Source organism: Pezoporus flaviventris, unplaced genomic scaffold (assembly GCF_033815535.1).
Source record: "Pezoporus flaviventris isolate CSIRO_AGI_PZ_B2104156 unplaced genomic scaffold, CSIRO_AGI_Pfla_v1 ptg000066l, whole genome shotgun sequence".
In the NCBI taxonomy this organism is placed as follows: Eukaryota; Metazoa; Chordata; class Aves; order Psittaciformes; family Psittacidae; genus Pezoporus; species Pezoporus flaviventris.
The window spans coordinates 10799024-10814042 of record NW_026892614.1 but is presented as its reverse complement, the minus strand read 5'-3'; the positions used below and the strand labels follow the sequence as shown (position 1 = coordinate 10814042).

At 38.2% G+C, this 15019-nt stretch overlaps 1 protein-coding gene across 3 annotated transcripts in view; it reads left to right on the top strand.

Annotated features, from left to right (window-relative positions):
- Positions 1–15019, top strand: part of ACTN2 (actinin alpha 2) — a 68762-nt gene that overhangs the window by 33574 nt on the left and 20169 nt on the right. For all 3 annotated transcript variants that reach the window (XM_061471199.1, XM_061471200.1, XM_061471198.1), the window contains exons 6-12: positions 1682–1760; positions 5106–5187; positions 8512–8597; positions 10013–10105; positions 11122–11352; positions 12498–12645; positions 14152–14302. In XM_061471199.1, the coding sequence (XP_061327183.1) occupies positions 1682–1760; positions 5106–5187; positions 8512–8597; positions 10013–10105; positions 11122–11352; positions 12498–12645; positions 14152–14302 (870 nt within the window). The remainder of the gene's footprint in view (positions 1–1681; positions 1761–5105; positions 5188–8511; positions 8598–10012; positions 10106–11121; positions 11353–12497; positions 12646–14151; positions 14303–15019) is intronic.

Below are 15019 nucleotides of genomic sequence, written 5' to 3'. Positions count from 1 at the left end.
GAAATATCTCATTATGATGAATCAGTCTTTATAATTTTGTAATGTAACTATAAATAAAGAGCCAGAAATGCATTCAGTACACAGCATTAGCACTTTAATTACATTTTTTTTCCAAATCAGGACTATGAGCTAAGCTGGAAAATTTAGGGAAGCTCCAGCCTTGTGGTTCTGTGTTTTCAGTAAGGGCTAGAAAGGGAGTTCTAGGCCGTATGCAGGCTGCCTGGTTTTGGAATTTCGCTGAGCTAGGTCCTGTAGCTCTGCCAGTGACCTGCCTCATTAAACTACACGACTTGTAATTTGCACTGTTTAACCATGTAATCTTGCCTTCCCTGGAGCCCTTATAGTACTTAAAACAAGAGCTCTGTATTGTGTTTTAGTGTTTTGAGTTAATTTGTAATGACAACACCTAAAGCCCATGTAGTGATAGAGAAGGTAAGCTCACACATGCATCCACAGATAAAAAGAATTTGTTTTATTTACAGCCCCTACATTGTCTTTAAGAGATTTGAAATTGATTATGTGTTACTTTCCTTGAATGTACAGAGGTATATTTCAGTAGAGATTTATATGGATGCAAGGTATGCTGTAAGTTACAGCATGAGAATCTTAGTGTATATGCATACGTATGCTGGTCTGATACATGGTATGGGGAAAACATCTTGAGTTGAAGTACCTTGCTTATTGTTTGGATTGATCAGCTCTTACAGAGCTACTTTACAATGGGTTTTCCAGACTGCTTCAGTCTGTACCTTTTGGAAAAAAAGCTTTTTGTTAGTTTGGTGCTCATTTTCATTCAGTTTTACCTTCTGGATGATTTTATACTATACATTGTATGCATTTGCTGCTTAATTTTATTACATTTTTATTGGAGGTGGATCTATTATTTGACAGACCTAACCAGACATCTTCATGACAGGGATTCTAACAGTCTTAACATGTTTAGTAAACACAATTACTGCACAGGGTAAGACCTCAAACTCACAATCCCAGTGATTGCATAAAGGGTTTCCATAAAGTATCTCTAAGAATAATTGCTTCCGGCTGAAAGCAACTGCTCATAATCTTTCCAAATAAATGTTATTTGTAGCTCCATTCATTGTCTACTCTTGCCTCAAAAGGTAGTGGTCCTGAAGTCACACTGAAGTGTAAGAGCTCAGATTGAAGCTATCATATGTGTGAAGTGTTTTAAATAAACTAAGCTGATTTATGATTTCTTACTTCTATGAGCATGACATTGTTGTGCTATTAAAATTGTCTGAAATAACTGACACAGAAAAAGCCAATCACTTCAGCAAATTCAAGTAGTTGCAGGTCTGCTCTCCTTTTATTTATTCACAAACATGCTGCAGGTGTAATAGGAGATTATGCAGTTTCATCAATGAACGTGTAATCCTGGAACACTGCACAAATTAAGCAATTGAAATTGGGACCTATTGTACATCATGTACACTGCCTAGAAAGTATTGTGGAGTCCTTCTATGTGTATGGAGTGTAGAGTAAGAGATGTACTACAGGAAAAGGAGCAGAGTAACAGAAAAGCTCAAAGGGATGATAGTTGACAGTATGTGTCAGAATTTGACAGGAGAGTTCCTGCTTAATTTAGGCCTTGAAAAAGGATCACAGTGTAAAATGCCATGACTTTATTAACTAATCTTTTTCCATTCTATTTTTTATTGTAAAGCTGGAAAGATGGCCTTGGATTATGTGCACTTATCCACAGACACCGACCTGATCTTATTGACTACTCCAAGCTAAATAAGGTCATCAGTCTGGGTGGTACAGCATGCTGTCCTGCAGTGATTTGGCTCACTTCTGGTTTGCTTAGCATGTTTGCTACAAGACAAGCTGACTGAGGAGTGCATACTAATTCTGACTGGCTTTCTAAACATGTCACCAAAAAAATGGTGACATGGAGGAAAGGACCCCATGTCTGTCCTGTGTCCTTTCCTTTCCATTACAATGACTTTAGCATTTAATTGCAAATAATCTAGTCCTCAACTGCCAGGCAGTTGATGAAGTCTTTTGTGATGCCCAATATGGATATTAAATCTGATGCATTGTAATTCTCTATTCACCATTGGTAGTAATTTACAGTCTGTCCTGTTCTGAATCTGGTGTAAATGACTGTAGGTTGCAGAGCAATAAACAATGACTTGATTATTAATCCTAAAATTCCTTAGAAGAAACACCTTGGTAGTCAGGACTACTCAGTAAATTACAGTCTACCATGGAAAACACCAATTTCACCAATTATACTTATACTTTCAGACAAGTGGAAACGAAACCAATGCCCTTACTTCCTTAGGGTAGGACCTCATGGGGATTACAAAACTGTTTTATTCCAGTGTGCTACTCTTGGCAAAATGCATGCTTTCTAAAAGATACCAGCCACTTTGGCTTGAGGGGGAGGAATGAGGAGCAAGTAATAATGTGAGAATTTCTGAGTACCATTACTGCAAAATAGAACCTAAAAAGAAAGTGGCTTTTCATGTCTTTTCATGTTAGCTCTCAATTCATACGTACCATTTTCTGCTCCCTTGAATGAATGCATCTTAAGGTCTCACATAAACATCAGTAAATCAGAAAACTTAATCATGTGTTTAATTTGTTGAGTGTAACTTCTTACTGATGAGAGAGAATGGAAATCATAGACTATATTTTTGATTCCATGCACTTCCATTACATACTGATTTTACTAGGGATCAGCTGTTATTAGAAAGCCTTTGATGAGGGAAAAGATCAATGAATGAAATTATTTGAAAACTTAGTTTGCTTTATATATATGTCAGATATATGCTGGGGTCTTCAAGGTGAGCAGTGATGAAAATTAAATGAACTAACTCCTGAACACTCACGATTTTAATTTAGGCAGTTGTGAAGACAGCTGCAGATCTGAACCAAAGGGAAAAATATTAACTATCAACACTAGTTTGGTCTCTAATGCTATATATAACCTTTCCTACAGATAAACATATTCATGGAATGAATGCAGAGACAGCTACCTGTCTCTGCATACGTGTTCTAAAGCATGGCACAAACAGTAGTTAGTTAGAGTGAGTTTGTGCTTTGAAAAGTGGTACACAGTAGTAAAGAACTTCACAGTACAACCATCCTATATGAGAGGACTGAGAAAAGGGTATAGAACATAATTAGATCTGCTTCAGTATTACTATTTCCCTCTTAGAGGTTTCCAAAATAAGAACAGGTCAGGTTTCAAACTGAGGCTGAGCTGTGGCACATAAAGCACATGCAGAAAAATCCTAAAATAGATCTTGCTTTTCTGACCTGGCTGTGTTTGATTGACTGCTCATTTTGGTTACATTAACAGCTGTCTTGGTGTCTTGTTTCGTGGTTACTTATCTCCTGCATGCTGTCCTTTCCTTTTCTCACCAATGTGTTTTGTGTGAACCCATAGCTGGAAAGATGGCCTTGCTTTCAACGCCCTTATCCATAGACACAGGCCTGATCTTCTTGCTTATGACAAATTAGATGAGGTATTTCTTTAGCTGTAGCAGAGATTTTTAGTTACTGTGGCTTGTAGTTTTGTTTAAAAGGATGGATGATGGGGATCTCCAATTATTCAGAAGTTTCTGTGGTTTTAAACAAATCCTTTACCAGTAGAGCACTGTTTACTCATGGACTCGGTAACAAACACACAAATAGGAGGTGCTCATCACTCATCCATAAGCAGTGTTTTAAACTAGTCAATAGGTCTCACTTAGATTTAGTGTATTTTTGTCCCATTTAATTTCAGTAAGAGTTTTTGTATACACAGTTAATGTGCATACACGTTTTATTACATATAGTGTCTTATGTAATAGAAGAAATAAGTTCATGGGTTTCAAATATTCTTCACATTTGAAACTTCTCTTACAGTGATGCATGAAACTGCTAAATGATGATAAAGTGATAACTTATAATTAGAGACTTTGTATTCTATTATACCCAAATTGTTAGGTTTCAAAATGTAAACTGTTCTTCACGACATATTTTATTGAACATGCAACTTTCAAAGGAAAGGCTAACTAGTATCGTATGTTTATATGATACCTGACATATGTATGCGCATGAGGAACAGACTTCTGTGAAACTTAAGCAATTGCTGTCATTCCATATTAAATAATCTTACTAGGTTTATTTCAAAGGAATGCAAGAAGCATGCTTGAGACTAGATCCCTTTCTATGAAGTGTTTGTATTCAAACGGAAGCCCTGGAAATTCCCCATAGAGAACAAATTACCATTTTTTCAGTGCCATGCAACATCTCTAGCTTTGCTCTTTCTGTGTCTTATTTTCCCAACCTCTCTCTGTGGACATCGGCATTGTTCAGAATATATGAAAATAATGAAAGCATTAATGGCATGGACTACTGTTTCACATAGGGTGTTTACTTTCCAAGCTGATACGAGAAGGCTGCCCTAAGACAAGCCCTAACCTGTCACTGTCTTCCATTGTCCGTAGCGTAAGATATGAAATAAGTGCTGTTTATCTGAACTGTGCTCACTGTTTCCTTTCTCTTTTCTTCAAAAAACCAAAATCAAAATCTCAAACCCAGACGAAGTTCCATTTGTAGAGGCATTACAGATTTGTCTGTCCAAGCCAAAACTGAGAAATTTTGCTCCTTCTGGAGAGTTGTTCTGTCTGTGCTTGCTTTCTCTCATGCATGCACCTGACCGACCAAAAACTCAGTAGAATTTGTATCACTAGAACGTAACACAGAGTAGCTATAAAACATGCGGGATTAACTTTATGATGAATTGTCTAGTATAGTCTACTGGACCAGCGGCCTTTACTGTATGCATTACTGCTGTACTTTATTCAGAATTAGCTCAGAATTATGAGTGTACACTGCATACATTATTTATGTTCCCCTCCAGAATATACTTGTATCAGAGTCCTAGTCGTACATGATAGGTTGTTACTGTTTACTTTTGAAAGTATAGCAGTAGATAAACCAAAAGTTCACCTAGACTCAGCTTTTTGAAGAATTATAGTTGTGACTCCAATTTCCAGTTTGGAAAACAGAGTCAGTTTTAGTGTACGTACTGTAGTCTTGCTTCAAGGAAAGACTATCTTTAACTCGTTGTCTTTTCTTCTTTGATACAGGATGACCCCATAGGAAATATCAACCTTGCCATGGAAATTGCTGAAAAGCATTTGGATATCCCTAAGATGTTGGATGCAGAAGGTGAGAGTTGTATCTTACTAAATTTTGCGTTACTCACTAGTAGAAGACAGTAAAACGTATTATGTAACTAGGAAATTTTCAACATTCCTTCCACTGGAATCATAATGGAGCAACCTGCTTTGTTTTCAAACATTTTTTTTTCCTTCTTGTTCCCCATGTGTTGGATAATTTCACCCTGGTGGTTTGCTATTGTCTATATTTATTATAGTACTTTGGACCCTCACCTCAGGACATCTCAGCCCCCACAGTGATAATTGGGGTAAAATACAGGATCAAAAGATCCTTGCCTTCAAGAAATAACTGTCTCATAAAGGGAAATAGAACTGTTAGCAGTTTAAAGCATATTCTATTTTTAAAATGTTTAAGTGAGAGGGACAGAAATAGTACAGAACTTTGAAAATATACTAGCAACGTGCATCATATGGAAGAGAGCTAGGTTGAGAGAAGTAAATTTTTTGTTTATTTTAGCTGTAAACCTTTTGCAGTGATGGTTTTAACAATAATTTGATATTTGGTTTCTCCAATAATCTTTAGAATTTGTTGACAAATAACAAAAAATAATATTTATGAAAGTTTCTGGAATTTCTTCAAGACAACCAAACTTTTGTGCTCCAGGCAAAAAATGCTGCCAAAATACTGGAATTTGCCTACACTAGTGCAAAGCCTTCTTCTCCAAGTATGCAGCCTCTGCTCTGGTGGTTTCTCAGTAGAGCAGAAGTGACACAGGAATTATCCAGAACACTCATACTGGCAGTGTCTACTCTTCTTCAAGTCTTTGGCATGAAGGTTAGGCCAGTGCAGAATGATTTGGAAAATCCAGGTTGTGATCACTTCATTGAAGAGGTTTCTTGGTTTCACCTTTATGCTTCAAAACACATTGTTTTAATCTTTGGAACTGCAATTGCCATTTGAAGTAATAATTATTTTACTCTGAAATACTGTGCAAGGGAATATACAGAAGTGCTACCTCCTTACTATTGAACCTCATTTTTTTCTCTTCACATACAATGTAAGACACCTTTTTTTCTCCTCACCAGATTTTCTATACATTCTAGCCCTTATCTTACTATTCTCCTTCTTGCAGAGGAGGAGGAAGTAAAATCATGCTGCTTCTAATACCCTTTAAGTATCCATCATCACTTTTTCCTCTCTTTATTTCCACTGTGCTCTCAGTGGAAACTTTGCAATGTTTAGTTCACAACTATGTGAAGCAGATGCAAAATCAATAAATACTTTGGTCCTGAACTTGGAAATCTCACTGTTAATACAAGAAATTGTCACCTCATTCTTGGGTCTTTTCACACCAGTATCTTCCCACTCCTTAAATTGGCAGGAATCCTTACAGCTTGCACTGGCATCTTTCGTCACTCAGCTCTAACTGGTGTAAAACCACCTTTTTCTGTTAAGAACTGTAAGGGTCCATTTTTACCAATGTATCTGTATGTTGATTGCACCCTCTGTACTTCTATTCTTTCTTGCGGTAATAGGGACAAAGCTATCAGCCAGCCAAGCCAAACTCTCCTGTGATTTATGCTATTAACTAAAAAGAGTGATTCAGGGATTGCAAAATTGTTACTGTCCAGGCTTTTCTTAGCACAAAATATATTTCTACACTGCAGGAGTTATACAGGTTTCAGATATATGTCAGTACCCCGTCAGTCATGGAGACCCTGTGCTAATGTACACTATACACACTCCTATTTTGTGACTGTCAGTGGTTGTGTTTAACTCTGGAATAATTCTAGTGACTTAGATGAATTTGCTTTGGAGTGACAGTGAAGCTGAACGCAGTAATTCTGCCAGCCATGCCATTTGCTTGGAAGTTTTCACAAACCAGAAGGTAGCGATACAGTCTCAGCCTTCAAATGCTTTTCCATTTCAAGGGGCGTTCGATCTTTTCCATTTACCAATTCCTAAAGCTTGGGTAGTTTTGCACCGGTATCAGTAAACAGATGCAACCTGAATAATGGTGTATTTATTTTGAATCTTTACAGCACTGAGGTGGCATCATCAGCGTAATCTGACGGAAGTACCTTGTGAGAATTTCTGAGCAGTTAACCCTCTTCTCTCTACACAGATGTAGTAAACACTGCCAGACCTGATGAAAGAGCCATTATGACTTATGTTTCCTGTTACTACCATGCATTTGCTGGTGCTCAGAAGGTGAGATTGTAGAAGATGGATCAGATCTCATCCTTCACCTTCTGTCTTGTTTCTTTCAGCAGTTTTTCTGTTTCTGATCCTTTTCTCACTAGTTTCTAGAACAGCGTCTTATAGCTGAGCTCATTTCCTGTTGCCTGATTTTCTCTGTGAGCCACTGTCTCGGTAGAGCCAGTAGTAGTCTATCCATTTGCTCCGTAGAAACAAACCTTCCTATCTCATCTTTCTGTATATTTATTAATAATATCCAGTAGGGTTTTGACAGCTGGTTACTGAATGGAATAGAGGACATTATTCTCTTTAACTTGTGTTAACTGAACTTGTGTGCATTCTTTTGAAGCACCTATAAAAATGCAAGATGAAAATAAACTCATAGTGGAAAAAACAATTACAATAGCAGAATGTCATTGCTTCCCTGCCTGCTGGATATTATTCCTGTTACAGATGTCAAAATCATCATAACAGATGCTCGGAAAATAAACCCTTCTCTTAAGCTTTCAGGATTGTTTTTAAAATATTAAATGCTTAATGGTAAGTACAAATGGCAACATAAAATGTTTCTGCAATGCAAAATGGACACAGAATCATACACAGGCATCTCAGAAGAGCTCTGGAATCATGTCATAATGAAAAGAGGGAAAATTTTAAAAAGCAATGCTGTTCAGAGTTGAACATACTTCAGGTATTAATAATATAAACAATACGGATATGCAATGCTAAGGTTATAACTAATCCACATGCAACTTCCAGAGAACATCTCCCTGGATCAAAATCTGGCTTTCCTGTGTCTTAATAAACCCCCCACACATTCTAAGTCACCAGACGTAAATGCCAGTTCTAGTGCAAATAGTCCTGGCAAAACCAAGTCCACTTCCCTTGTGACAGTACTGCAGGATCAAGCTTATTAAAAAAAGTCCATCTCTTTGTAAGAGCTTGTGTTGAATTTCTAGTGTACATTTTATTCTGTCAGCACCCATCAATCTAACACTAAATTTATTACAGCTTCGTAGAGTTTCTAGAACACAGCGCTATGGACAAGAAAACAATCACAATGACACAAGTTGTGCTTTAATTTATGCATTCTGTTTTCTACTCCTCAATTCTTTTTTGGTTGATTTTTGGCTTTTGTTTTGTTTTGTTTTAATTTCTCACCCCCTCTTGTAGATATTGTGAATACTCCCAAACCTGATGAGAGAGCTATCATGACATATGTGTCCTGCTTCTACCATGCTTTTGCTGGAGCAGAGCAGGTATCCAACTGTCCCTTCAGGTTGCTGTGTTTTTGACTGGTTGTTTCACATTTCCACTAGTGTATTAAAACCTCCCTAATTTAGTTCTTTGTGGTTTTAATTAACAATTGCAAGTATTATTTGAGTACTAATACTTGTTTTTAATCAACACTTGATTAAACACCTGTTTTAGTTACATGTTGTGTAGCAGGTTGAACTTCCTTAATACCAATGGACCTTTCTGTTTCTAACTTTGGGTCTTTATTTGGTGGTTATAAAGACTATTTCAGAAAAACTATATTGGAAGATACTGTGAAATGGAGTTGTTGCTTGTTGCTACATCAACATCTTATGCAGTTGCTGCATAAAAGAATGCTTGACTTTTGGAGATGGAGAGTATTCTAGATGTACTCATGCTGACTAGTAATGTAGGACTAGATTTTCAAAGATGCCTGAAGACACAGAAGGGCACAGAAGACATCCAACACAATATTTGTGCCTGCTTCCCACTGAATCCAGCAAAATTATTTGTGGATCAAAGTACCAATATAAAAGACAAGAATCTGTCATACAGAATGGGATTCTCACATATGTGTCATTTCCCACCGTTCCGCTTCATACAGTTCTAGCCTGTAAATGGCCATAAACCAAGTTATGTAGGTAAAAAACAACTAGCCAAAAAAAAAGAACTTTTAAAGTAGGCAAATTTTGCTTCATCCTCAGGATTTAATTTCCCTTCCTGTCTAGTAGGCCCTCTACTCCCTACAGCTATGCCATTGTGCCCTCTTGCTTCTGGGTATGAAGGTTTTGCTGTTTATGCAAAGGGGGATTCCAAATACTCTGTAAGACAGGAGTCTCCACAGGTATTTATTTGATTAGATGTACTCCAGACTCACATTTGTATGAAAGTGTGACCTGTGATGTCAACCTACCAATGGAAATGTTAAATATGGCAGAGCTGCACAGTGCCTTCACAAATAAGTTTGGCAGGAGGCATGAAAAGATTTGCTGTCAGTGGTTCAGCTGCATATATTCTCAAGGGTATATTTACATATGATGTGCAGATATAAAGTGGTCTGGGACTCCTGAATCGCATGTGGTGTCTTTACAGTGTAGCTAACAAATCTAATACTTCTTGGTGTGATTTAAAAAAAATAACCTAATGGGATAACTTTAGGAATGGCCTAAGTCATCTTTGGAAGTAAAAGATTTGTTAGATGACTGTAGTGGCAGTGCGCAATTCCCCTTGTATGATAAGGCCGCTGGAATCTGTGACTACGGAAGGAGATTAAATATACATCCAAGTAACATAGGAGCACAAATCAACAACTAGAAACCAATGTGATTTTTTATTTTCAGCAGGCACATTCTTCAAGCCTGTACCTTGCTCAGAATGCGTTTATGAATACATCCTGTTTATTTGCTGTGTTTTACAGGCTGAGACTGCAGCTAACCGGATCTGTAAGGTGCTTGCTGTGAATCAGGAAAATGAGAGGTTGATGGAGGAGTACGAGAGACTAGCAAGTGAGGTAAAGACAGCTGTTATCTGTATTGTGGTTACAATTATGTTGGTAAGGTACTGAGAGATTCATGCGTTCTCTGCAAGACAGCAAAGTGAAGACACTATACGGGTAAATGTCACAGGGGTAGGATACAAAGCTCGGATGCCCAAGGTGTCAAGGTTCAGTGACTCCTTTGCCATAGACTTTCTGTGTGACCTCCAGAAAATCACTCAGTCTCATTAATGGGCCAAAAAGGATGTTCTGAGAAGTGTCATTGGTCTGCCCCAAAGCCAAACTTGCTGTCCCTGTAACATCCAAAGGCAGCCATCCTTGTCCACATGTGGACCATCCAGGTTCTTGTCACTCCAAGCAAGCCTGTTGGCTTTGTGCACTATAAAGCACCCCCAGACAGGGTCAGTCAGGGTGTTCACAATGCACCTGTAAACGCAGGCAGCAGTGAATGAAAAAAGGGGCATGTTGTTCCCCTCCTGTCCTTTCTTGGTAAATGGCAAATTGTCGAGTCAGGACTACGGATGTGTAGTGCACAAGTCAGAGCTCGCTTGTGTTTAACGCATAACATGCGAAAACACACTGGGACCAAAGACACAAAGACAGTAGCATTATGCTGGCGCTAACTGACTTCTGAGTGAAGGTTTTTATATGACCTGAGTTACTTGGCTGGTGTCTGTCCTGATCTCGTAACTTTGACTACTTGGGACATCACGACCAATAATTTTGAAAGTGGCAAGTGATTTTAGGTAACTCAGGTTTTGAGTAAATAGCTAGAGACACCTTATATGTGTCTTCATCTTCTGAAAATTGGGGTATTTCTAGAAATACACAGAATGTCTGGGAAAACTAGTTACAAGAGTATTGCTCAGCCTTAGAAGCATTATGCTTACTTGCCTTTAAGGCACTGACACCGACTGAAGTCATTAATATTAAAATGGAGCAAACTCAATTAGGATTTGTGGATTCAATATGATCTTTTTTCGGTTGCTTTTCCGTTGCCTTTATTTCAACTGTTTGTGTTGGTTTGAAAGCTTTTAGAATGGATTCGCCGGACAATACCTTGGCTGGAAAACAGGACCCCAGAAAAAACAATGCAGGCTATGCAGAAGAAATTAGAGGATTTCCGGGACTACCGCCGCAAACACAAACCTCCCAAAGTCCAAGAGAAATGTCAGCTGGAGATCAATTTTAACACCCTGCAGACAAAACTGAGAATCAGCAATCGGCCAGCTTTCATGCCATCAGAGGGGAAAATGGTTTCAGTAAGTAAAGGAGGCATCAATATTCTGTTCTCCTTTTTATCAATATTCTCACAAAAATTTCAATCTGAAGGATTGAAATGCCATTTTAATTCATCCTCAGAAACTTCAGTTTGTTGCACTTCAGTAATATCAAACCGGCCTTTTTACTTGTCACCTTTCATTCTAGAATCTCGCTTTCTCTTAAGCATGCTCATGCCTCTTTGAAAGCTGTCCCCAAGAGCAAATCGTCTTGAAATGTGAGACAGTACAGAGCTTCCTTTGGGAGTGTTATCAATACCTCTCTATCAGTGAGACCAAATATGGTTTATTGAAGCAAAATTCACAGTGGTTTCTCTGACATGTTGGCCATCAGACTCACAGAAATAGACGCTGCTTAATGTATGTTTCTGCTCGTTTATACTTACTAAATTTGTTTTTTTTTATTCTGTCTCTAAAGATGAGAAGAGTCAGTACTAAGAATTCTCATCTTCTGATAAGTATTGTGAGTTGGCTGTGGGTCAAAACATTTCCTGTGGAAGACAGCAAACCAGTTTCTGTACTCTGTTCCGTCATTGTGTTTTGGCTGCTCAGATTTGATAAACGGAGGATTGCATTAACTGAAAAGGGCCATTGTCCACTCCCATGTGCAGAAAATAAGGGCCCTGTTACTTCAGTTTCCTACTTATGCCTTGAGTTTCTGAGGAAGCTCACAAAACTTTGTGCACTACAGAAAATGAAATGAATTTGTATTTCAGGCAAAATACACATCAAATCCTCTTGATGCTAATTATTTTGATACTGTCAACTTCTGAGAGCAAAGCACTTTTATTTTGGGAATAGATAGGATTGTCATAAAAGAACACTGTAAAATGGGAGGTAAAAGCAATGTATCATGAAGAAACTGAATGTGTCTACACTTGAAGCCATTTATGAAGGGGTTCCTTAATGAACCTACCTGAATAGGATGCGCTATTAGAAGTAAATGCCTGGACTGCGAGACTTCCTGAGCTGCTTGACAACATTTTCTATGATTCTGTGATTTTACAAAATCTGGACATAAAAACTTCTGGGTTTGGAGCAAAATTGTGAATGAATCTGAAATCTGCAAATTTGGATTAAAAAAGATTATAGTTTTATCCCTTCCCTCCCATGTATTCTCTTCACAGGATATTGCCAGTGCTTGGCAGAGACTTGAACAAGCTGAGAAAGGCTATGAAGAGTGGCTGCTGAATGAAATACGAAGGCTAGAAAGACTTGAACACTTGGCTGAAAAATTTAGGCAGAAAGCTTCCACTCATGAACAGTGGGCATATGGTGAGCAGAGATGGCTTCTAGCATTTTTCATGTATAAATGTTCGAAGTCGAACTTTGGTGCTGAATATTTGCCAGCCAGAAACCCACAAGTAGTTCGGACAGGTTTAGAAATCTAAAATAATAACAGAAAAAATCGCAGGCGTTGTTGACTGTAGTCATGATCCTGACTTGTAAGCATTGATGCTAATGAAACTGTCAAAATGATACCCTTGAGGTAGTGACTCAAACTTCATGGGAATATTCAGCATTTGAATAGAGGCCATTACTGGTAACGGATTCCTATGTATTTGTGCATCAGCAATCCAGTGACACCACTGGTTAAGTGTGAAATTATTAACAAAGTTATTCTGAGTTGATTATCAGTTGGTCATCATGATGTTTTGAATAGTCCACATAAAATTACATGATAATGGACTCATTTCTGCTTTTCTCCATACCACGGATTAGACCCCATTTCTAGTTGTATTTTTTAATGGTAACCTAACCTTACATGAAGTTGTAACAGCCAGAGGACCATACACTGGCATACAGTTTTGTTTGGGACAATTAAACATAGATCTGCTTTATCATCCTATTGTTTGCTCTGGCAACAGTCTTCCTGCTTCTGCTGTGGTTCTGGCTTTTTCCAGCGAGAATCTTTTCACACTGTGAAAGGAAACCAGAGTCCACACAGTTGCTTGACGCATACAAGGCTGTAAACAGCTGCCAAGCAGATACTAGAAGGTAAACTACAATGTTTAGCAGGGCAGAGAGCTTATTTTCTGAGCATAAACTGCTCCTGGTGACATGTCACACGTTATGCAGGGAAAACTTCACATAAGCTGGTACATAGCAAGGAAACAATAGTCTCTTGTGGCTCTAGAATTCAGAGAGCTGTGTAATGGCATGTGGTGAGCTGCAGTTGTAGGGGCTATCTGCATAGATTCAGTTGTCCAACACAGGAGCTCCTGAAGAGTGGTATTTCAGTTTCTGATTTCCGCTTTGCTCCTCTACTTTTGCAAATAGGTTGGCATTTTCCATTCAAAATTCCATGTTTGATACAAAAGGCAGCCACGCGTTTCTTTTTTAACCCTCCTTTGGAAGTGCTAAAATGAACTGAAGGCAGGACATGAAAAAGTCTAAAAGGACATTAGTAAGAGCGAAGCTGAGCATAACAGTGTGATTTCTGGTTTCATAAGTCTATTCTGCAGACTTATCACAACAGTTTAGAGCTTCGGTTTTTGCCAACACACCATTTTTATGCCAGTTTCTCCAGCAATGTGTTACTCGCTATTTTAGACTAGTATAAACAGACTATGCAAAAATGAAGGAATTACTGACAGATCTCTAAAAAAATGTATTTCTAAGTAACACATATGCTGACAACTTGCTACTGATTTCAGTGGGAGTGGGACTTCATCTCAAACATGTGATTGCCACTGTGCCTAAGTTTAAAAAGTTGACTAAATTCGCAATTGTTCTAACCAATAAATAAAATATTACTAATACTTAAATTTCCTCATTCAGGCAAAGAGCAGATCTTGCTTCAGAAGGATTATGAATCTGCTTCTCTGACAGAAGTCCGCGCCATGTTAAGGAAACATGAAGCTTTTGAGAGCGATTTGGCTGCTCACCAGGACAGGGTGGAACAGATCGCTGCCATTGCCCAGGAGCTGAAGTATGTTCCATTTAAAGGCTTGCAGCTGCTGACATTTAACTTTGCGATAAACTCTTTCCAATGAATTTGATAGTCATAGGTACCAACGTAAGAATTCCAGAGATAGCTTTGTAAGTATATTATCTGAGCTGGTCACCGAGACCTTTCCCTCATCTCCCCCTTACCCCCAACCAAATATGGACATTCAACAGACCAAAATTATCTGAAAACAAACACTTTAAAAGTGACTTAACAATATTCTTTTAGCATTAGCACTATTGATGAGCCCATTACATGTTAATGGGAATCCCGGAGGTGTTTATTTTTCAGTTCCTATGGTCTGCTGAGAGGTACTGGCTATGAGTTGCTTAACTTAGAAAATACTTTCACTTACACAAATTACAGGTCTAGCATCTTCACATTAAAATTAAGGATTTTCCCCCAAGTATACTGGTCCTTTCAAAAAGCTTCACATCCCTAAATTATCTCTATAGCAGTGGAAAGTGCACTGGCTTTTCTGAAGATTAGTTGTCTCTAGCATACTTACTTTCTTATTATACTGAGAAGTGCCATTGTTTCCTTTTTACAGAAAGGACAGCAGGGCATATGGGAACTAAATAACTTGCTCAGGGTCACACAAGCAATCCAGCACACAAGCTTTCCTATAGGAGAGCAGGAGTTTTCACCTATAGTTCTGTCAGTGTAGCCACAGGACCAACACTTGCTTACTCAGCATAC